Here is a 24824-nt window from a genome sequence, read left to right on the forward strand (position 1 = left end):
ACTGCCTAATTTAGTGGTTTGATGTGATGAGAATACCCGATGTGTCAGTCCAAGCACTGATTGTTGCTGTGACATGTCTTGATAGCGAGAATCGCTGTCATCAACACCTTGTGCTGCAGGAGCCCGAGCAGCTTCCGCGGCCGTGTCTGGGAATGCTGTGCCAGCAGGAGGCACATGCAGTGGAAATGCTATTAATTGTCAATGCAGGACAAAATACTGCCTGTAAATATATTTGATAAGGTGTTAAATATTGTGATTGCCTTTCTATTGCATTGTGATTACTTAGATATTGACAGCCTTTGTTCTTCATTACCAGCTCAGGTGTGTTGGCTGCAGCATCAAGTGGAGTCAGTGAAAGCAGCAGGGCAAGATGGTATTTATTAGGATGTCGCAAAGGGTGTGACCTTTTAATGTCATCAATCCTTAAGTTAGAAAACGTGAAGCAGTTGTTTCATTTCCCGCTTAGCTGAGATGTACGCACTCTACCCTTGGTTTGCTGCTGGAACGGGCCCCAGCAGCTGTGAGTGATGCTCACCCAAAAGCCAACCTGTGACATCCCACCTTGGCGGGTGAACTAGGATTTTTAACAGTTTCAGCAGGTGTAGAGGCGTGTCCAGGGGCGGGGGCCCCCTTCGCACGCCGCCTGAGGAGGCGGGCGGGAGGACGCGCCCCGAGAACGCGCTGGCCCCGGGCGCTTTGACGCGGCGTTCGCGCGGCGGCGGCCGCGCATGCGCCCCTGCCGCGCGCTCTGTCATGCGCTGTCCGAGCGGGCTGTGGCGGGGAAATGGCGGCGCCGGAGGGCGGCTCTGCCGTGATGCCCGCGGCTTGTCCCGCTCCGCCTGGTCCCTCGGCTCCGGGCTCCTGGAGCCGCTCCTTGGACAGAGCCCTAGAAGAAGCGGCGGTCAGCGGGACCCTCAGTTTGAGCGGCAGAAAACTCCGGGACTATCCGCGGGCCAGCGCCGCCAACCACGATCTCAGCGACACCACCCAGGCTGGTGAGAGACGGGGCGTGAGGGGGGCGAGGCAGTGGGGCACGGGAGCGGGGGCTCTCGGAGAGGGTCTGGGGGTCCTGGCTGCCCAGCTAGCCCCGTGCTCAGGACTGAGTCTGAGGTGACCAGTTTGCTGTCTCTTCGTTAAATTGAAGCTGGTTTCGCCTCCTCCCTTCGCTTTCCGCCCTTCCTCTCCTCGGCTGAGGCAGGATGGAGGAGCTGTGGCAGGGTTCTTCCTCTGCCCGTCTGATGAGATCTCTCCCATGTGTAGGGGCTTTTTTCTTTATTATCTCTGCTCTAAAATGTTTACCTTATGGAGAGCTGTTTTAAAAAGCGTTGTGAGGTTTTTCTCAGTATTGCTGCTCGCTGCTGTGGTTTTAGCCAGTCTTGTTCTTTCTCTGATATACCTGTATGTGAATGTGTGTATATACACATACGTGTGCGCCCTCACAATCTCTCATCTTGTCCTGCTGACACGGGAGACCAACTTTCCAAGAAGGGCTATCAGGTGTGTGTATGCTAAAGAAGCTATTTCTTATAAGCTCTGCAAGCTCTTATGCTTCTGTTATTGTCATTTCAAACAACCATAAGCAGATATGAAAAATACTGTTAATATAACCACAGCCCTTTTCTTTTTTTCTCCTATATAACATGGAGTTAAGGATATTAAAGATTATTAAATACTTTACAAGGTGCAGTAAGCAATAGGGCTTTTGTCCTTTCTGTTCCTTAAAAGTATTCGTAAGAATAGACTAAAAAATGTATACCTTGCCTTTAAGTACCTGGATCAGAAGTGAAAACACATTTGTGTTTGTATATTATTGTACTAAATAGAGAGATGAGACTTGGGAAATGAGAGTTTGTGCAGGATGTAGAAATATTCTTAATACATGATATAGAGCAGATTTAGTTTATTTTGATTGTGCAGTTGTATAAGTGAAGTACAAGTAACTTTAAAAGGTGTCAGCATGCCATCTGTTTGTAGCTTTGAAATCTAGTCATTTAGACTTTTTAGTATTGAGTTGTAGCCTTAAAGCTTAGCAATAAGCTTCCAACATCACTTTTTTTTCAAGTTACCATGTTTGTTAGTAAGTGTGTTGGTTACACTGTCAGTTAAGTAATTCAAAATGGAACCTTCTTTAAAATTGTCTTGACTTCATACTCTGTCCTGTAACATCCTACTTATGCAAAAATCTTTCACTAACGAAAGAAACACTCATGAAAACTCAAGCAAACCTTGAGACAACAGTGGTTTGCTTGTCTTGAACACATCTATACATAGAAAACGCTTCTCGTTGGGATATAAATTTTTGGGGTGTTTTTTGTTTCATTTGTACAAGTGCAGTTGCACAATGAATGTTTAGACTAATCTGTAAGCAAACGCAGCACACACTTTTGTGAGGGGTTTGGGCTTTTTGTTTATAGCACTATTCATTTACTGTACTCTTAAACAATTTGTGGGAATTCTTGTTCCCACCAAGGTTCCCATCTATTGTGATGAATATTTGCATTGTAGTTGTTCAAGAAGCATTAAATGCTAATAAGTAGCAGTGCATGCCATACACTTTTGTGCGTTTATCATCACAATGAACCTTAGAAAAAAGCTAGAACTGTTCTTAAGTTGTAAGAAGCAAAGCTTATTGAGAGCGTGTGGGGACACACATTATGTTTAAATTCTCTGTTTTGAAGGCTGCTGTGAATAACTTCATCTTGTGGGGTTTTTTTAGCGTGGTTTGTTCTGTTAGTTTTTTGTTTTGAATAACACTGAGCACAGTTTCATTCTTGGGAGCCTTACAGTTCTTTTGTATGGAAGTAACCACAAATAATATGAAACAATGTGCGTGTGTGTTAGGTGTTATAAACACTTAAAGTAAACACTTTAAACAACACCCGAGAGGGTAGACTCCCAAGTGCCTCCCTACATGCTGTGCCACAGACTCCAAGCACATGAGGTGGAGCATGTCTGTGTTTCATAAAAATCACTGGAATTGCTCCCAAACTACAAATTGTTACAAAACTGAAGATGAGACAATGATGTGCAAACTTTCCTCCTCATGTGCTTCAATAGACACCTCTGTAGTGTCAATCATACACTGATACAGCTCATTCCCATTCTTGTAGCAATAAAAGTAACTGCATGTCAGTGTAACCACATTGATGCTTACGAGGTGGGAACGACTCACATCCCTCATTAATGTAACTACCCTGCCGGAAAACCAGGATCTCCCACTGCCTCAAGCCCTAACAGATTACTGGCCTTGCCTGGAAGCTGCTCTCAACGCAGGTGAACCAGCAAAGCAGGTCAGTAGGAACACAGTGTTAGAGATTAGAGGCTTGATCAAGTTTAGTTGTGTGCTCTGTGGATTTTGAGGTTGATGGTGGGTGATGTCAGCCACAAGATACATTTTCAGATGTTAAATCAATGGGAAGATCCTATTTCTTTGGACCTTCTGTGGGTTCAGATTTGACTAATACTAACCCTGGTGCCCAAGCCATAATAGCTGCTAGGTACCATTGTTAACCACTCGCTAAACAGTCATCAGAGCGGCAAAACCTGGTCAGGTTTGCCGCACTTTATTTTTGAACTTAATACAGTATTTCTTTTAGGTATCAGTGGAAAAACTAAGTTCCTCATTAACAGTTTTCTTCAGTCACTAAACTTTTCACTGGAAAATGGGTCCTCTAGTCATGTCAGAGCCTTGACTGCTTCTGGGCACTGCTGTCTTCCAAGTGATGAAGGCCCACACGTGACTTTTTAAACCAAGATCAGTGCTCAAGGTTATTCTCAGAACCGAGCAAATAACTTCAGCAAGCAGTAGTGAATTTCTAGTTGTTTTGTACTGGAATTAAGGCCACATATAAAATCAAATTGAAGATGGGATAGTCTGTGCTGGAAAGCTTTGGTATGGATTAGCAGGAAGGTAACTCCCTGCAGTGTGTGATGCAGTCGTCCATCTCATGTTCTCATATGTGAGGGATGGCTAATGTGCAAGAAATGCAGTTTAGTAATAACTAATACCATGGATATTGGAAAAGTGTCTCATTCCTTTATACTCCTCCCTTACAGCTTAATTGGAATTTTAGGAAGTGACTCAGGTTTACAAAGCTCATTGATGATGAAGAATGAGCAAGCTTCTTCATTATCAAATGAAGGGTATGCTTTCATACTTTTCTTTTTCTTTCATACTTTCATTTAACATTCGTTATCTCTCCCCATTTTATCTGAGTTACAACTCATTTGTTCATTCCACTCATGTTCTTGACCACGGAATAGGAAAAGGAAGGTCTATAAACCACCTGAGTTAAATATGAAAGGAAACACAGTTGCATTTTGCCAGCGTTAGTGTAGACTCTGATGTCATTATCTGACAGGTTTCCCAGTGGACTAAAGCATACATTGAGCAGAAAAGTTATTTGTCGAACCCTCCATGACAGCTGTAATTACCTAAACCACTCACTGTCTCCATTTTTAAAGGAGAAGATGGGAATATGTGGGTTTATGCAATAAAAGAAATGTCCGTTGTATGGAAATTGAGTAAGATAATTACATGCAGCTCACTATGTCTTGTTTCTGGAATATATTAGTGAAAAAGGATAGAAGGACTCTGAACAGGAAGAATAAAATGGTCTGCTGTGCCTTTTCAATGGCTTTGCCAATAAGGCATCTCTGTAGTTTGTTTGTACTAGCTCTCCATAGAAATGGTAAAATCTGACCATAGTGTCAGTAAAATTTCTATATGCCAGGTGCTTGCATGCATCTAGAAGGATTGCAGTGAGTATGTGAGTGTTCTGCATTAAAGGGTCTCACTGGTGTTTTTCATTCCTGCTAGAAGTTCAGGTGATATTGCCTAATGAAATGTAAAATAGCTTGAGAAGCACAGTATGGCTCAGATAGCAGTGGCCCTCTTACTCAAACATTTGTTCTTAAAGCCACAACCCTTCCCCAGACTTTGGACAGTAATCCAGCTTGTTCTGTTCAGCTGCATTTTTTGGTCTTAGCTCCTACTTGTGTCAGTCCTTGTTTAATTTGATTATTGCTCCCTTTTGTTTTTGTTCTTGTGTTTCTGTTATTGGGAAGTCTTGATCTCGTGTGGCCTGTGCATAAATACTGGCAATTCTTGGTCTCATGGAATTGTCTAAGAGTGGTGCTTTGGCTAAATTGAGGTCAGTTCTCTGGTTTGATTTTTTTTTGTTACCCTGAAAACATGGCAAGCAGTAGACTATGGTAGTTTATAGTCCATTTTTGTTGGATGTGTTGGGTTTGGATGGAGACCTGAGGCCTGCAGTAATGCTCAACTGTTCTTGGCAGTCTTTTTGCCTAACATTTTATGGCAACTGGGAAAATGCAGTCTGAGCTTGTAGTTCCTAATCCTTGTGGCAATAAAAGCAATACGTGACATTCAGAATGTGTTTGTTTAGCGAGCTTATCTTTTAAAACAAACAATAAAGTCCCACCATCAAATTTTACTACCAGTGAGCTCTTGTAAGTGAAGTTCAGTGGTGTTGCATGTGTTTCTAGTTACTTCCCTAGTCTTCCCCTTCCTTGACTCCATCATGATCAGATTTAATTTTTTTTAGTACTGTCCTGTCTGCATATGCCCTTCTTAGTTATATTTTTGGAGATAACAGTAACTACATGAAAAGTAAAGAGGGTAGGGATTCATAGTTGAATATATTGAGCTCTGCAGTCACATGAAGGAATTTAGGGAAAAAAGGAAATATCTGTGTTTCTTTCATGGTGTTTCCAGCCCTGTTCTCCTGTGGTTGTACCTGTGCTTGGAGGTAGCAAATTTATCCTGGTTAAGTACTCCCTGAAGTCATCGTAAATACACAGCCTAATGCGATCCAAGTTCTGTGCTGATGCCAAAAGGGGAAGTTCTGTCTTCATCTACTGCTACACAGTCAACACCAGCAATCCTAGTGCCTTCCAGCAAGCTGTTTTGTACTTATCTGGCTGAAATTCAGACAGTAACTACTTGTATCAAATCCATGGACAGCTCACCACATTTTCACATGTGTGTGAATGCCAGCAAAAGGAAAGGATGGAAGAACTGCAGGGATGATGAGAATGACAAAGTCTGTTTTGGCAGATGTGTAATCTTAAATTGACACACCAATTGTGAAATCACATCTTAACTCTGTTTTGTAACCTTTTACCACTGACCTGCTATAAATTTGGTAATAATTTTCTGTCAAATAATGTGCTGGCCTTTGACTTGGTGAGCATAAGAACTTATGGCTTACAGAGTTGAATTTCATTCCGTGAAACATCACTACTGATAGGTTTGGCTCTCGTGCTTTCATTTGGCAAAATACATTATTTTATGTAAATAATTTTAAACTGATGGTTCAGGTTTAGAATGCAGTAGATGTAATTAGTTTATTCAGCAGAAGAACCAGCAGTAAAGAATTAGTTACAACAAACACTACAAATTATGTAGCATGTGTTAAAAATAAAATTACATGGTAGCTAACAAAAAGGCTATAACTCAATTCAAGGGTTCTTCTCTCTGTAATAACTAATCAGGCTTGGATCTCATGGTTTCTGGTGTTGGCCAAACAGCTTGAATGAATTGCAGTTGTGTATTCAGCTGAAGCCATGGGCTGCGCAGAGTGCTTTCTTCTTTATCTGCCATGTCCCGCTCTCCAAAGTGGAGGGGTGAAATCCATTCATGTTAGAAATGTCTTGTGATTAGATTTATCAGTGCATCAAAGTATTGCTTTAATTCTCTGAATTACAGATACTTGGGGAAGATGCAATGGGTACAACGTTGTGGTCTTTTTCGGACTGTTGTGCCTAAGTTATTACTTCTGTATATATGCAGGAAGAGGGTTTAATGTTTCAGCTTGAAGTCCCCAAAATTGTCCCAATAGTCCTTTACTTCAGCCTCACTTAAAATTCTACACTACAGACTGCTGCTTCCACTGACAGCCCATGTGTCTTTCTGGAGTGAGAAGTCTTTGTTCTCTTCTAGCTGATAATGTTACTGATTTGAAAGTTAAAAGTATTTACAGTCATAGCCTTCTCCCAATGAGCTTCAGGTAGTCCAAAATGAGAATATGCCGAAAAACCCCAACTTGCTATGCAGCCCAGGTGTTGGCTGCTGGAATGTACGGTTTGTAACCATAATGTGCTCTGTGCAGAGGGCAGGAGGATTAGGGAGCATCTATTCAGTTCCACCCACCACCCCCACATTGTTCAGTGACCCATGTGAATTTTAGTCTCTTTATTCAGCTTATTGTTGAAACTTAGCTTTGAATACAGAAATGTGTTATTGTTGCCTTGGGCTTTTGGGTAGTGCTCCAGACTATTGAAAAGTTTTCAAACACTATTTTTCATGTAATCTCTGTGCAGTGAAGCCTGGTAATGTTTCTGCATTTTATATATATCTGAAGCTCGGTACAAGATTTAAAAGCATCTGCTGATTTGGGGTACCAAAATTTAAAATACTTGATGCCTGAACTTACAGGTATTATTTTTAAATGTAGCTTTTAATAACTTCAGATGCCTTGGTGACTCCTCGGGAATCCTGGGAATCAAGCCCAAAATCTAGAAAAATGTGATTAATTACTATTTTTTGGAAAGATTAGTTTAGAAGATTTGCTTAGTATTACGAAGGAAATACATGGCACTGACAGTATGCAATCTATTTTTCCAAAGCAGTGTTCAGTACCTTTCAGGTTAACCATTCCTTTTTCTTTGTGTAATCCCCTGGGGTTCTTCCGTGATTTTTTTTTCAACAACACTCTCTTTTATAAGACTTTGACCGTGATCAGTCCTGATTCTTACAGTAATTTCATCTTGTCTGAAAAAAATCTAGTTGAACAGAAAAATTTTGAAGAAGAATGAAAAGTGGTATGTGGTTTTTAATTAAAGACATGTGGACAGTAGATACGTACAGGAAACGAGCAATTAAAGTTCTGTGGGCATCTCTGATGATAGACTATATCATACTTGTGCTTGATTTAGCAATGTTACATAAGTTTTTAACTGAGTTTTCTCTGTATGAAATATCAGTGTCTTTTCCGGGTTGCTTTACTGATGCTGAATTCTAAATTCAGGCTGAGTTTTAGTCAGAGATGCAGTCTGAATTTTCTAGAATGGTTAAGTGGAATAAAGCTGGCATCTGTGTGGCTCATCAGGACAGTTCAAACCTTTATGTTTCTCTTACATGAGCTAGCAAGATAGCAGGAAGTTGTCATTCCCTGGAACCTGTTTGTAGGGTGGAATGCTGTACTTCCAAGTTGTACAGATGTTTGAGGGCAGAGGTGATGGTTTGAGCAGATCATGGGTTCTGTGTTTGGTGTTCCAGAGGTGATTATGCTCTACCAGGTTGGGGTTCCTCCCTATGTTCGTGTCACATGTCTTGTTCCCAGCAGTGTTTGTTATCTCAGTTCTGTTTCTTTTGCCTACATTTTTTTTTCATCTCCTTTATCCCAACTTCCATGTCTTAACATTTTCTTCTTTTCTTGTTAATCTTGTTGGGTCTCAAATGCCTCTCTCATCACCAACTCCAGTCTTCTCATCCAAGTTGTTAGCATGATAAAAAGAGGAATGACTGGTATCTTAACGTTTGGTAGGAAATTCCTTTTAAATCCAAGAAAAACATTAATTTTGGGATGCTGATGAGACAACTAATAATTTAAACGTGCTTAATTCATGATTACTATTATTTATGGTCATATATATTACCCTTTAGTTCAGTCATAGACAAGGCTTCTACTGGTCTTTGAGCTGGTGTCAGTCATGCTTCTCTCAGGGACTAAGAGAGTCACTGAGCACAATAATAGCAGGACAATTAGGAGCTTGTCATTACATTGGCTGCAAGCTCAGCTGTGGAATAAATGTTTTTGTAGAGGGCCACAACTGAATGTGGTTATAAGCCATAAAATATCTGCTATTTCCTTTCATTCTGCTGGCTTGCAAAGGAGTGGGGAGATTTGTGCTTAGCAAGGTAAAAAAATTATCTTTGGAACCCATCTGTGCTAAAACAGCAGGTTGGCCATTGGAGTTGTAAACTTATTGCAGATATTCAGCTGTTACTTATTTCATGTCTCTGTTCTGCTGGGTGCAAATTGTGTCACATCATTCAGGGATGGCTGTGTGTCAGAAGATTGTTATAATTACCATTAAAAGTTAGTGTGGAAATCCCAGGAGCTTCACTATTGGTAACAGTCATCAAACCTTCACTGGTGATTAGCTCAGAACTGGTGTTGTGTTCTGAGCATGGTGAAGGAAATCACCCCCCCCTCCACCCCCCAATTTCTGGTGCTCATGATTTGGCTGTAGATTATGTAACTGAGTAATACAGATGTGATATTTTAAACATCTGCCATCTCTGCTTTCACAAATACAGTAAAATGAGAAATGCATCTGTTAGGTTCTTTTATCAACGTTACTGCACTGCAGTTTCTGTTCACAGCCCCTGTATTGCCCTGTAGTGGTTAAGAAATAAGTCTGTGGAAATTCCATTTGAAAAACATGTTATCAGTTTGAAACTAGACCGCTTAAGTAGCTTTTCACATATAAATAAAATTAAAATATTATTCAGTTCATACTCACTTAAAACACATTTTTCCTCTTTGGATGCATAAAACAAAAGGCAAAAATATGGATTTTCATCAATAATGCAGTTGTTGCCACAGTGCTGCCAGATTTGCAGTATATAAACGGAATAAAACTTTTAACAGTTTTAATAATGCCTGTTACTGTTTCTGTCTAATTAGATTTTCAGACAGAAATGTGATTTTTTTTTTTTAAACTAACTTTAACTGTATCCTTGCCATATGATACAGTTCTTTTCAATTCTTGACCATGCTGAAAATGTTATAAATAGAAATACAAGAGTTTTTAGAAGCATGTGTTGTAAGCTATATGAGCGGATTCTGGGATAACTCAAATGAGGTGTTGTTCCCTCTGTTTTGGGCAAGGGGTTTCCTCTTCTAATGAATGTCTACAGCATAAGTCCCTGGGGCTTTCTCAGTGCAGTGATGAGAAATGTCTCTGGTACCTGACAAGTGATAGCGATAACAAGAGCAAACAAACAAAAAGACCTGAGTAGAACTGAGATTTTCTGTTCTCCAGTCTGTGGGCTGGCTGCCACTTCACTCTTGGAGAAGCACTTTATACTTCTGTTTTCCTCAGCTGGAAGCATTTCGATCTGATCTTTTAATCTGGTTTTTAATCATATTAGAAGAGAGTGTGTTCATTCTTACAGTATGCTTTTTAGATTTGCCTGTTCTATTTCCATTCTGGCTTGGACCTTGAAGAAATCCTCCTATCACTGCATTTCCCATGTCTTTGTATCTTGCTTTCCCTATTTTGTGTGGTACATTCTGCTTCCTTCCTGTGTGTACCACGACACATCCTTATGTCAGAAACATTTAGAGAACTTGTTTGGTGTATTGTTTTACTTCTCAGGCAAAAGCATATAATTTTAAAGCTGGAAAGCACAGTTCGTGCTTCATGAAGAGAGGAGAAAAAAAGAAATTATAAGCCATCCATCTTATGTGGGGCACTTTTTTTTAATCTCATTTCAAGTTTTATATTGCATATAAGTGAATTCATTGAAACAGGTTTTTTCATATGCCTTTGTATTTTATTTCCATGCCAGATGATTTGAAGCTATGTGACTACATTACATAATACTGTAAAATTGCATGTTGTGCAGAAGAGTCATTCCTGGTGTAATGTTGGTATTATTTTTTTCAGGTGATGTCAAACTCCAGTGGCAAACTTTCATTACCAATTTTTTTTGTCAGTTTATGGCAACTTGTCTTATGATCCTGCCACTCTTGCTATCACTCTGAGTCAGTGAAATGCAGTACTCTTTGTTTCTGTTACTTAGTATTTCTTGTTATATTTACAACAGTTGCTTCTTCCTTGGCTGTCGGTGCTGTTTAAATAAAAAATTCTTGTTTGCTTAACACTATCAGGTGAAATATAAACTAAAATAGTTTTATTTCCAAATGGAGTTTGTGGTGAGACTTTTCACAAGTTTCTCATTCTTTATTTATAGTGGCCGGAGAGTTTTGTTTTACTTCTCTTAGAAGCAGAGATGTAGTTCTGTGCCTCTGCTGATCTCAGGATAGATTTTGTTCATCATATTGTGCTTACAGTAATGAACTCAATATTACTTTCAGGGCAAGAGAAATACTCTGTACTGCCACTATTGTTAGTGCTTTATCATAATTTTTTTTTATATAACTTCAAATATCCTGATTGACTCACATTTTCCTACCCTTATTTCTTTTTTTTTGCTGATCACTTCCATATTTATACTGAAGTTAAATGAATCTTTTAATATTGTGCCATTTTTATGATATTGCGTATCAGGGCCAGTGATATTTTCAGTGTATAACCAGCCCTTCCAGTCTGCTGTGTGTGGTTCATTGGCTTATTTGCTATTCAGTGAATATCAAATCTGTAATTTCAAGATTCTGAAGTTTTCCAGTACCCTTGCTGCATCAAAGCCCTTCTCTCTTATCGCCCCACGCCTTGTGCAGACTTAAGGAATTCGTTAAATTGAGTTATTTCCATTAAATCTATTGACTAAAATCCAGGCAGTTATTTTTGCATTGGGACTATTTTCTGTTGTTTGGGGTTAGATTTCTTTGGGATTTTTTTGCAGTCTCTGAATATTACTTTACCTCCTGTTCACCCAAGTTGAAGGCTGTTGACTCTCTTTGTACCCAAGCCTGTTATCCTAGTGAGGTTTTGGGAAAGGTAGGTGGATTGAATAAATATCAAATGTATGTTTTAACAGTACACATGATTTTTGATAGGAGAAAATAATAGATGGATCTAGAGGTTTGCACATGGCCCTTACAATCTGGCAATAGTTTTAGCTCAATTTTCAGCTTTTTTTACGTCTTTTGCTTTAAAATTATGTTTTTAAAAGCTGATTTTTTTTAGTTGGGTAATTCCTTTTGTACCTGAAGGAACTTTATCTAGGGGGCTGGGGGGATGAGTTCATTTACTGCACGCTTCCCCTCACTGCTAACTTTGTGAAGCAGTCTTGGAAAATGAAATCCTGCTCTGCTGGAACTCAGTCAAGTATTTCAGGAGCAGCGGGCAGAAGGCAGTGTCGTGTTGCTGAGGAGCAGTGAATGCTCTCACACATCTCTAGTGTCCTGCCTGTGGCCCTGTGTTAGCAGGGGTGATGCAGTTTCTCTGTAACTTGGAGATTTTTCCACTTGCAATTCTTACATGCTTGCAAATGAACACTTTTAAAATTATAGTTTTATATACATGTAGAGCTAAAAATACCAGCAGTCAAAATAGTCATTATGAAATGGAATAAGAGAGATCTCTGGAAGAGGAATTCTCATCGTTTTTGTGCAGTGTGGGCAGTTGCTGCACAGCTTCTCTTCTGTGGCTCAGTGTTTGTCAAGAATTCTCCTAGCAAGGCAGAAAGCTTTCCTTTTGCTCAGTTTGTACTGAGCTGGTATAGATAAAAGTTGTCACATGCAGAAAACTGTTTTACTGAAGGAGCTGGAGGGATAGAGCCAACCAGCCAAAATTTTTCAAAGTGACTACGGCAGTTTGAGATTAATTGTCATCATGGCTTCTTAAGAACAGTGTTTACTGTTAAACCTCAACTTAAGTATTTCCCTGAAGAGGAATCAGTTTGGTTTGGACTTGAAAAAAAAATTTCATTTGTGGTCAGATGAGTTTGGATTTTGTTTTATGTGTTTGCTTTCCAGCATTAGTAATGTTAATTTTATTTTGTGAAAAGATGTGCATACAATTTACCTCAAATACTAATTTGAGAATATAACAATTATTTTGATAGCCTTGCTACTAGTTTTTAACAAGCTTAGTTTTTTTTTTTTTTAAGAAAGTAAAGATGTATGAAATGGTGACCGCCAGTTCTGTAGCCCTTGATCCCTGGTATCTGCATGGTGTGTTTTTGACTGAAGGTGACTTTTATGGTTTCCAGATTCAAAATTTATTTCGAATTTTAAACATGTGTTTTGGCAATTGCTGCCATTTATCTCCTCGTTTGGCTGTTCCCTCTGTTTGATTTGGGATATTTTCCATGCATATCCTATACTGTTGTTTTATTTCTTGACACTAAAATGGCATGTACTGCACAGATGACTTTGTAAGACTCCAGCTCTCTTTCTAGAACTCTGGCAATAATTGTCCTATTGAAATTGAAACACTGCTTGTGTAAAGTGTAACAGGCTTTTTTTTGTTAGGGATGATGTCAGCATGAGAGATGGCCTCAAGGAGCCATTAAAAGAACATAGGACTTTTGACTGTTGGACTTTATTGACTTTTCTCCGTAGTAAAATACAGTTCTGCAGAAGACAGATCAGTGTCTGCAGTGGTATGAGACATATTTGGTGACTTGTCTGTGCAGTCTGATGAAGCTGTATCTGAGTGCCATAAATACAGAGGCACTCTATTAAGAATGTCAGAGAAATGCAGTAATAACAGGCATAAAATTTTATAGAAATGCTTGCCTTTCTCTGAAAGTAATTGGCCTTTTTATGTGACATTACTCACTTTACTTTTTAGGACCTTTGAATTTTCAGTTCTGGTTTGTGCTGGCTTGTTTCTAACTCTTCCCTTAAGACATTTTGAAATATATTCACAGCTAGCATTTTTTTAATTGTCTGTCCATCCATTGCAGACTTTATTCTAGCATTCTATTTAAATAGTTTGTGGAAAAAAATGGCTATAGTAATACATTTTGAACTGATTGGTGAAATATATAGGGGGAATATGCAGAACTAATGTCACAGTAGGTAAATAGCAGCTGATATATTGGCTGACATATTTATATGTGAAAATGCTTGTAGATGGCGATTTGTATATGCAGTATTAAGGTGAATTGAAGCTTTTAGTAAAATAAATAGATGAATGGTGGAAATAAGAAGTCTTTGTTAATTGCATTTGATGTTTCCAGCCCTCCTGACTGACACATTCCTCCTGCTTTTATTCCATGCTATGTTCTCCTTCCCCAAGGTACAGTTTACTCACAAAGCCATTGGAATTGCTGAATATGAGAGATATTTTACTGATTGAAGTGAAAGCCAGGGCAGAACATCCAGCAAAGTGACAGTACCACACAATCTTCCTCACTCAAGATCTCTTCAGGGGTGACTCTGATAGCCAAGATCAGATTGTTGAGGGTCGTTTGAGATGCCTAAGATGGGTGTGGAAGGACCAGCTTGGACAGGGTAAATGTATTCAAAAGGCATTGTGCTGCCTTGCAGGGTTTTCCTAGCCTGGCTCTGTCCTTCCTAGAAGTTCTTGACACACTTCTGTCAGCAGTGTCATTGCCTAGGACTGTATACTCTCTGCATTAGGTTTTATATTAACCTGTGGTATTGCTTTGTCCTGGTTATCTGACCCTTCCTTCCCCTCCCTTTTATGAATAACTAAAGGTTGGTTATGGATTTTAAACTACGGACTATGGTATCTAGCATAGTATCTGAGGGTCTTATCATGGAGTGGAGGAACCAGTATTTATCATATTCTTGATTTCCTGTCTTTTTTGTGAGAAGCTGTGTGTGCAGCATAATTTCTTGGCAGGAGTCTTTTCTGTTTTTTGTATCTGCTTCTGTGCATTGCCTTTCATACATACTGTGTGCTCATGTTTTCCATGTAAAATTGGAAAAGAGAGAGAAATGGGTTTGAGGAGGTGATAATGTGTGTGAAGACCTTGAACCCTCTAAGTGCTTACTGGCCAGTCTCTGGACCATGAGAAGAATATGGTACTTCTAGCTTGCAGAAGTAAGGAAATGAAAAGTTGCCCCATAGAACACACAGTCTTCTCTCCTCTTGCCAAGAGCAGACATCTCCCTGTTCCACTGGCTCAGCCCTTGCTCTGGAGGTGGCAGCTTGTACTGTGTCCTGTACTGAAATACACTTTTGAATACAACTCACCACGATGTAAGGACAACCATAACAACATTAGCAAGCTTTTAATTAAAAACAAGATAAAAAATATGTAATAAGTGGCTTGACTTTCAAACTCAGTATTCCAACTTTAGCCTGTAAAAGAATGTCTTCAGCTGAACTTTTTTGCAGCCCTTTGCCACATTCATTCCTATTTCTGCACAGCAGCTGAGCTCCCCTCTGCACTACCAGATCACTAAGAACAAGTTGCTGTAAGGTATGAACTGACAGCCAGGTTAGTTCTGCCCCTGTAAACATGACAAGTTATACTCAAGTCTTGAGCCATCAGTTGTCTTGAAGTATTCATGGAAAAGTGAAGAGATGTCAAAGAAAATGAGGAATTGTTTTGTGATTGGGAGAGTCCTTAGAAGGGAGGTATGTTGATGTTTTTGGTGGGAGTATGTGTATACACTGGTATTTATTCTCCATGGTCCTGAGTGTGAGAACTGAGAAAAGCAGATGTCTTAGATAAAAATAGATGATGAAGAAATACAGAAGAGGTAAATTTTGTTTTGTGTATGCTGGGAATCAAAGCTGCAAATCGGAACCATGTCATGATTCTAAGTGATGGTGATGCAGTGAGACATTTACAAAACGAGCTTAGTCTCCTTTGTTTTAGCCAATATGGTTGCATAATGCTACAAGAAAATGGAATGCTTTAGTAATGAAGACTTTGATCTGATTGAATTCAAAGTAATGTCTGCTTAGAAAATCTTGATGAAAGATTGTCTTTCAGACAATGTTTTCTTACTTCTCCTCCTTTTCTCAACTCTTTGTTAAGCCAAGACTTCAACTTGTTTGTCAATGTGCTGATAACAGCTAATTAAAGGAAGTTGTGCTGCCAGAGGAAGTCACTGCCCTCATATATCCACTAGAGAGACAGTTCATGTAAGTCCTCCCCAAGTTAGCTTCAGGCAAAATTTGCTAGAGTAGTTTAAACAACTTCAAAAATCATGTGAGCTAACTTGACGGTTTTTCTGCCTGATGTGAATTGGGAAATGCTCACACAAGCAGTGCAGAATCAGTAGCTTACAGCAAAGGGCTGGTAGGGAGGACCCGAGAGAGGGGGTAATTTTAAACCAGCAAAGTCAGATCCCAGAGGGTGGGAATCTCGAAGACTTTCAGATATCATTTAAACGGTCTTTGTTACACTGCATAAAAGGCTAAACATGAGGGTTTCATGCTATGATTTGACCTTTTTTCTTCTCTTTTAGTTTTAAATCAGCAAGGAGTAGATTTGGGTCAAACCCAAACAGCTTCTTTTAAACCAGTTTTATCAATGAAGGGGTGTATGCTGCTTTACCAGCTTTGTAGCTGTAGTCCAAAGGCTGCTTTCCTTGGAGATAAATACTGTGTCTATGTATGTTTTTCTGCATAAAAAAAGCAGAGGGGCCTGCAGTGCAGCTGGACAATGAGGAACTGAGCTTCCCTGATTTAAACAGCCTTGGTGAGCTGGAGACTCCAGTGCATTTACTCAGTAATAGATCTTTTACAATGCCGCTTCTCCAACTTTCACTCAGTTTAGTTTGTTTGGCTTGAAGTTTTAGAGCTGTTTGAAAGAGAAGCATGATTATGCTGTTGGGTGGGTGCCAAGTTTAGTGAGGAAAGGGAATGAAATTGCTAGAAGAGAGAAGATGGGGGTGTGTCTATGGGAAGTTGGAAGCAGAGCACATGTAAAAACTTCTTTAACCTCAAACCCCATGTGAAGGGGTTAGAATTAATTCCTGTTTTGAGACATGGATAAACAGTTCCACTTTGCAGCATCTCTGCTGTAGCAGTACATGTGTTGCAGTTTGTATTCTCTCCATAATCTGTCCCGTTGTTTACTGACCAGTCATAAGGCCCAGCTGGCAGGTCACCTGATTTCCTTCTGCCTGCCTTTTAAAGCTTCTGAATTCCTCTCCCTGCTCATCTGAAAGTGTTTTCATCTCACTCCCACAGTGCTCGCTCCACTGTGTGCCATCCTTAAAACACCATGGTGTGCACACAAGGACATACCATGCTGTGTATTGAGGTACGTATCCATAATGAGCAAAACTAGGGAATAAATCCTTGATCACAACCCTGTATTTGCTACTCTGGAAAGACCTGTTTTATTAGATGTGTTTTGAGTTAAGGAGCAACAAAAAAAAATGCAGTTTCATGGTTGTTATTAACCAGACAGTCCAAATCCCAGCTACTGCCAAAAGTCATGGTCTTGTTCTTCAGTACTCATAAAGCCACACATTCTCGTCCTCTCCATTTTGTTGATGTTAGAGATTACTCAACTGCAGCAGGAACTGGATCATGCTTCAGAAGGGCAGAAAATTATTTGTGCCTTTGGTTTTTTTCAGGATTTGTTCTCAGTAACGAGATCCACCTGGCAGTGTGGCTGCACAGTCTGGAGTGCTGGTGCAAGGGAGAGGATGATAACACATGGCCAGTAAGGAATGGCTCCATGGCTTGGAGTGGCTGTCTGTGAAGCCAGGGTCTACAATGAATAATGAATAAATAATAGTTGGCATAACAGTTTGATCCATTCAGGCTACAGATTTTTCTGCTCTAGAGCTAACGAGAGGAAAAGCAACTGGAGTTGGTAGAATATGAAGAGTTTCCAGTTCCTTGCAGGGACTGGAGCTTGTCGCTCTTGCCTTGCTCTCCAGTAACCACACAAGAACAACTGTATAATGGTGTTCTATAGTTGACACTGTTTGTTTTTGGTTTTTAATAAACAAAGAATATTCTTCCTTGCAAAAGGAAAATGGAATCGTTGTGCGGAGGAAGTGGCATTGTATTCCAAGTTCTTACTTTCCTAAGAATGTTTATCCTCTTGCAGTACTCAGGTGGTTCTGCTCCAGTGAGACATCATGCTTTCTTTGGAAATGTGCTTTCCTATCTGGTCATATGCCAGCTTACGTTAAGGGCAGGACTGTAAAATATGTGTTTGTGTTTAGCTGGAGTTTTTTATGGTGGCACCTGTGAGGTTTTCCTTCATGTGTAAATGAGAAAGCTAAACTACACCAAATATGCATTAAAATAATGTGGAGAGAAAAAAGGGAAGGAGAATGGGAGTTGGTGTTTAGAATCTTCTGTTTTCCTCTTTGATCCCGGATTGGTATGATTGAGTTTTTTATTCAGTATAGTTAAAGTTCTTACAGATCTTTGTGTATATATTTTTCTAGTCTTAACAGCAAATGGTGAATGTTGCAGAGATTAGGCCAGGTAAGAGAGTTGTACTTCCTTAATTTTTTTTGTTTGTTTGTTTCATGTGATGTGTTTTAACAGAAAAGAGTTGCTAATAAACCCTAGGGTAGTTCAAGTAATTTGGAAGCCAGATTGTGCAAATCTCCCTTGTGTGACTGTTCTTAAAATGTTCCTAAGTTAGAAGACAAAAAAGCCAGCCAGGTTTCATCTGGTAATATAGGTGTTGAAGGAAAAGAAAAGGTAAAGGCTTTGGCCGTAGTTCTCACTTCATTAAAATTGCTTCAAGCAAGGGATTTGTGGGAGAGAACTCAGAGAAGTGAGGGGTTTTCTTGTTTTTTAAAAGCTTTGGCAAGAAGTTTCGTTATTTGTATTGAATGTTCCAAAATAAAAATGCAGCCAGAGGAAATAGCATCTGTGAAACTTTGATTCACACATGTGAAACTTGACAATGATTTGGCAGTAATTTGAAGCAGGCTTTATAAAGGACAGTTAAGCAGCCTTGGTTAAAAGCTACAAACCTTGTCTTTAGCACTCAATGCAGGGAATCCAGAGGGCCCATTTCAGTGTGATGTGTAATCTTCCATTCGTGTTTCATGTCATGCAGTGCATTCTCACGTTGGTGGAGCAAGTTTTGATGGTCACTCTGCATTCCAGATGTAGCACCACCAAGTGAACATTTGGAAGAAACCACTAACCTTTGCCTTGTTTTCTGGAACTGCAGAAATCACAGCCTGTGCATGGTGCCAAAACCAGCAGGTTGGAGATCCGTGGTTACAAACTGTTAGTTCATGGAAATAGTTAAAGTGTAGTTTAGTGTTGCTGGTGCTGCTGCTAAGTAGGAATGTGATCATGCATATCAAGCATGGATCTGCTGAGAATTGAAATGTGGTAAGTGTATCAAGGATGGATCACGTCTGAACCTAATCTTCGTTCATTAAATGCTGGAAACTGAAACTGAAAATTCTATATTTCATTACCAGGCTACAGAAATAATGCAGGTGAAAACAGCCTTTGGTACATCTGATTCGTGGGTATTCTGGCTTGGGCAGTGGGGCTGTCCTTGGCAGTCTACCTGGGTAAAACACAGAAGGAACAAATGCATTTTGGTTCAGTAAATAGCACCTTAACTTAATAGGTTTGCACGAAGGGTATCTTGATGCCTCAGAAAATAATTGGGAAAAGTTCAGGTTTGACAGGGCTGGAAGGTGGAAGGTGAGTCAGGAGATGACATTTTTGAGGTTTGTTTTAAATGAGGGTATGGCAGAAGTGGTAGTCTTGTATCACAGCAGGCAGGAAGAGGTAAAGTCACCCTTCCTGTGTCCAGGTGTGAAATGAAGCTTGAAGGATGCCAACATTTTCAGTGTTGAGAAAGAAAAACACTCCTAGTAACTGAGTACAGGGACCAACAGCATCAGAAGTCTATCACAGAGGTATTCTCTTATGATGATTTCTGATTTCCTTGTGCAAGAAAAGTCAATACCATAATACCAGCAGCTCATCTGCTTGGGGCTATGCTTTCATTATTCTGATTTTCTCTTAGGAGCTTCATGGGACTGTTTCCTGAAAGTCAGCAGAATCACAAGTGTTGTTGCTCTTATGTTATCAAATTCTGAAGTGTTTGAGAAGTGGAAAAAAAACAATTCATAAAACCAGGATAAATTATACATGCTTTTATTTGGCTAATAGAATGAGTGACAAGCTAAAGGTGAAGCTGAGGTTTGTAGAACATTGCGCCTCAAATCCATTTGGAAATGTTGTTGTTTTAATAGAGTTGATTTGATTCTAAATGTCAGAATTGAGCAATCAAATGGCATCAAGTTCCTCAAAAGATGGTTTTAATGACATTTTATGAGAGGTGCCTAAGCAGTCTCCTTTCAGGGAGCAGTAGCTGTAAATGAGCTGTTCTGGTGAGCTGCTGTCCATATCATCGAGACTACATCACCTAGTTCAACGATATTCTTCAGTGTGATGGTGGTTTTGTTGTTATCAGTGTGAAACTGTGGAGTTTGCTTCTGGTCTTTGTGTATGTGGAAAAAAAAAAGTCTGTGTACACAGTTCCAGATTTCTGGTATTTCTTCTTGAACAGATGTACCTTGTCCTCCTAAAGCAGTTGGTGTTGCCTTTTGTCTTCTGTCACTATAATGGCTGTCAGCCTCCTGGTCATTGATTGCCTTCTTTAATTATTCATAAGAAGATATCTTTTCCTCTGTCAGCTGCAAGCTCATATGTCTTAGATTTGTCTGTTATTAAAGGAAAACCATGAATGTGCTTTCAAGCTACAACACTTGCCTCACAGTTTTTGGGAAAACAACATTTGCTTGCCATACAAATGAAGTCATCCTAGCTGAGGGCAGTCTGTAGCCACCGGTGTCACCATTGAGATTCAGATCAATTCACAGATATGAGGGTTGTTGCATCACTGCAGCACGTTCGTGGCTGACATCACACAGCTGCAGTGAGGTTTTTCTGGAGCCATGTTGCATCATGGGTGGGAGCCCACAGCTGACAGTGTCACAGTGTCTCTTACATCAGGGTTGCCAGCAGATGTGGTGGTGGTTGCTGACATTCGATTTTCAATAGCCAAAAATCTGGGCTTTGCTGGTTTAAATTTTAAAAAAGAATTTAAAAATTAAAAATTTACAGTGTGGGGAACACATGCAGATCTCCGGTGACAAAAGGTGGATTTTTATCAATAAAATTGTGTATCAAAGCTCAGGTCTAGAGCTGGCTGCCTTTGCCATAGTTAATTGGAATGACAGCAGAAGCCGTATTCCCATCACAGCAGGATTAGTGGACTGATCCCGTTAGCATCTCGTGATGAATTGAAATTCACCACCACCCAGCTGGTCTGAGTGCCAGCAACAGTTGAGCTGCAGCTCCCTCTTTGTAGTGTAGGTAGTGAGTACCCCCTACCTTGCACAGTGCATCTTTATGCATCACTGATGGTTCTTTGGAAACAAAATTTGTGTTGCAGCTGAAATAAAAATGTGTGAATACAGCCCTGCTAATGTTTGATGTTAGAGGAACATTCTTCTTTGGGCAGGAAGAGTTTGCATTTCATGCCAAATGATGCAATTTGAAGCACAGTGTATCTCTAGTCACTTTTAACATTGAATTTGCTGGCTTTCTCCACAGAATCCCAATTAAGATGGAAAAGGTCAGTGATCTGCCTTTGCTCTGAGATTTCATTTTGTATTTCTACTGTTGGCTTTTATATCTTTCACAAAGAGCTTAGTTCAAAAGAATGCTTCTCCTTTGCCAAAATTCCACATGATCTTGCCTTCAAGGAAACACATCCATTTTTAGTAAACTAGGAGAACCTTTTTTTTTAAAGAAGATTTCTGGTAACAATGATTTTAACCCATGAAATGTGGACGCAAACAAGTCAATCGTAGTTCTAATTATAACAGCTATATTTCATTCATATTATTATTCATAGCGAAATTCAGTATTTGTGCTTTTAGGGGGGAATTAGTAATTTGGTTTTTGCAGTTTAAGGTATGAGAAGCAGCAAGAGTGTGCACCTGCATGTTAAAGAAAATAACTTGCTTTGCACCAATTACTTCTTGCTTGTCAAAAAATATGAAAATTCAAATAATACCTCACTACATCATCTGTTATTTTCTGTGAGAAATAGAAATCTTTGCAGAAATTCTAGTTTACACAATAATTTGTACTGTAATACCTTTTTATTTTCTGGTTATTGAAGTTATTTCATGCATACAGTAGCAGAAGAATATGACCAAAACAAGTCTTAATTGACAGTATTTTAAATAAAATACCTTAATTTTTTTTTTTACCTCACTTCTACTTTCTCCTTTGAAAAAACACCAGCTAGTGCTGTGCTGCTGGGCAGCAAATGCGTGAATATATAACCAATCACCAGAATGCTTTTGTTATCTTCTGGTTTTGTTATAGCTGTGCCTCTCATTCAGATGTTTTGAGGAAGATGATGGCAAAGAGGATGGAATTGCAGAATTGTTTCATGCAGTGACTGCTGTACTCTCTGCCCCATTTCTGGTCCCATTTAAGGTCTGCCAGTCTAGCCTGGGAGAGGATTCCAGAGAAATCAGACTAAATAAAAAAAAGTCCCTGAATCTTAGGGATGCTGTGTTCTGGACTTTGAGAAATTTAAATACTTACTGAAGGTTTGGGGAGGACAAGGCAAGGATTGCAAATAACCAAAAGCAGTTCTTGAATTTGCAGATTCAAAATTCACACGGTATTTTGTTATACGTTGCTTCTGTCTAATTCTCAACTCAATTCTCAACTCTTGTTTTAGCTTAGTTGTTCTTTTCCTAGTTCTTGCCTGTTTTTATGGTCCTGGTTGACCCTTCCTTTTGGCTCCCCATTTGGGCACACCAAATCACAAATGCTCTGTATAAGACAGCATTCTCATGGTCATCATGAATAAAAAATTCTCTTAACTTATTAACCAAACTTGTAACTGGTTAGACCCATTTTGAATTATTTAAGAGACTATACTGCAGCATCAAAATTCAGCTCCAATTTAATGTTTTCCACTGAATGTCTACTGCTAAATAGGAATGCCGAGTTTTAAAAGTCATTGTAGATTGAGAGAAGTGTGGAAAAACTTATTCATTGGTGCTAACCAGCTTTGGTGTCTCTTTTCTATCACAGTCTGTGCTCATTTGTTGCTTAAAAAGTGTATTTTCATTTCTTTTTACCTAATGTTATTTTTGCAGGGAGTTATTTCTGTAGCAATACTAAATCATAGCTCAGAATATGAGAAGTTCTTGACTAATTCATGCCTAACAGTCTGCACAATGTGTAAAAAATAGTTTTTAAATGTTCTTTGGTAAGGTAAAGTGAAACAAAAAGAGAGTGAGAATTCTCATGTTTGTGGTTAAACCCTTTCCAAAACAGAATTGAACAAAACTTTTATTTTCTACTTTTCTGCCAGAAAAAGGGCTCACTATTTGGGAAGCCTGTTTCTCTGTTTAAATGGGTAGAATTCAAACTGCCTTTACCAGCACAGCTGTGTGAAGGAGGGATAAAGCTGTGAGCTGAAGGATGTTTGTATGTTGTGAGAGAAGTGGTGGAATTCAGAAACTTTTATACCTTATAGGTAAACCAGTGTTGTAATAAGTCTTTAAATAGATGGCTAAATATCTAGTCAGTGTGGAAAACAAGTATTTTTTCTAAATTGCTCTTTCTTGTTTCTTGTCTTCTCTGAAATAATTTGCATTCTCTCTTTCTTCCATGGTAGCATACAATTGTATTGTGAAACCTCATAGCAAATTGTGTGGATTGCAGATAATTCCAATGATTGAAAGCACTGTGGTTAGCTGAACTCTAGTAGAAATTTTTCAGGATACATGACTTATGTTGGGACAGTATGTTTGTTTGAAAATCTCTCCTGTTACAACAATGTTGGCACACAGAGAGATCCCAGTAGGAATGTTGCAATTTTGTACAGCACATTGTAGCGCAGCACTAAAATTCTGCTTAAATCTGCTGCAGCTCTAGAACTTGGAAGAGGGGAGGGCTGCAGTGTGCTGTCATTTTCACTAAACTGTTAATTAGAATTAAACTAGGGAAGTAAAGCAGAAGGAACCCTAGCACATAATAGTGCACTCTGGGAGATGGCTAGTGCAAAATAAGTATGCATTGCATAAATTCTTGGAAGTGTATGCTGTGTTCCTGCAGGATATATACAATTACTTTATTGACTCCTTTGCTACCTACAGATTCTTAAGCAGGTTCTGATCAGTCCAATTAATTTGCTGCTTCCACTTAAGCTGGAGTTCAGTGAGTGCTTTAAAATGTCAAAAATACTCCCTGCCACTAAAATAGGGATTCTGCTGCCTGCACCAACATTTTTTCCTGGTGCTGGCATAGGGTTTGTGGGAGAGGTGATCAGAAAAACCTCTGTATTTCTGATCAGTTTCTCTCACACACTCCGGCAATGCAAAGCACCCAGGACGAGCTGTAGAGGTAGGAAAACTACTTTGGCAGTAGCAGGAAACAGGATCTATCAAAATGATCTTTCTTTGCATTGATGCTTTTGTCTGGATTGGCAAATGGTAAGATCAGGATGTTTATAGAGCCTGCCTTTAGCAATCTGTAAGTGCAGGTTTTTCTTCACTCTTGGAAGAAAAGGGGGGGGGGAAGGGAAAAATGTTCTCTTTTTCACAAAAACCAGAAAAGTAGAGCAAAGATCTCAAACTGCTTTGTGTCATAAAATAATAAAACAATTCTGGATATGAAATGTGAACTTATAGCTGACTTCTATCATTTTGTACTTTTAACTCCCACTGTTAGAGCTGTCGGAAACATGCATTTACAAGAGTTGTTTTTTCAAAGTCAAGTTTGGACAAGTTGAAGCTGAGGTCATGTTTGAGCCTGATACCAGCTGGAAAGAAGCACTTGGTGTGTGTGTATGGGGGGGATTCATTTTTAATTGATTTCTTTTTTTTTTTAAATTTTTGTTGGTGAGCAGACAAGGGGCTTCATTATGTTCCCCATTAACTTTTTGTATTGCTGGATTAGAAGTTTCCATGACTTTCGTGCTTTCTTACCTGTGTGCACCCTGCAACATCTGCTGAACTTATATCCATCATAGGCCCTGCTGTAGTGATCTTCTATCACCTGGAGGTTGGGTCATGCTTCTATCAGAACTCAGAGCTGGGTGTGTGAGGAAGTGGGGACTGTAGGTGTGTGTCTGTTAGAACTGCCCTTTGGCATTTATAAGCAGCAGCTTTCCTTGACCTTTAAAG

General features: G+C 39.4%; 1 protein-coding gene across 11 annotated transcripts in view; it reads left to right on the forward strand.

The window, feature by feature from the left end:
* Positions 1-715: 715 nt before the first annotated feature.
* Positions 716-24824, forward strand: part of LRCH3 (leucine rich repeats and calponin homology domain containing 3) — a 62491-nt gene continuing 38382 nt past the window's right edge. For 10 of the 11 annotated variants that reach the window (XM_069025017.1, XM_069025016.1, XM_069025023.1 and 7 more), the window contains exon 1: positions 716-995. In XM_069025017.1, the coding sequence (XP_068881118.1) occupies positions 785-995 (211 nt within the window). In that variant the 5' untranslated portion in view covers positions 716-784. The remainder of the gene's footprint in view (positions 996-24824) is intronic. The other variant, XM_069025026.1, reaches the window with a different exon arrangement.

The sequence above is a fragment of the Aphelocoma coerulescens genome, chromosome 9 (assembly GCF_041296385.1).
Source record: "Aphelocoma coerulescens isolate FSJ_1873_10779 chromosome 9, UR_Acoe_1.0, whole genome shotgun sequence".
NCBI lineage: Eukaryota > Metazoa > Chordata > Aves > Passeriformes > Corvidae > Aphelocoma > Aphelocoma coerulescens.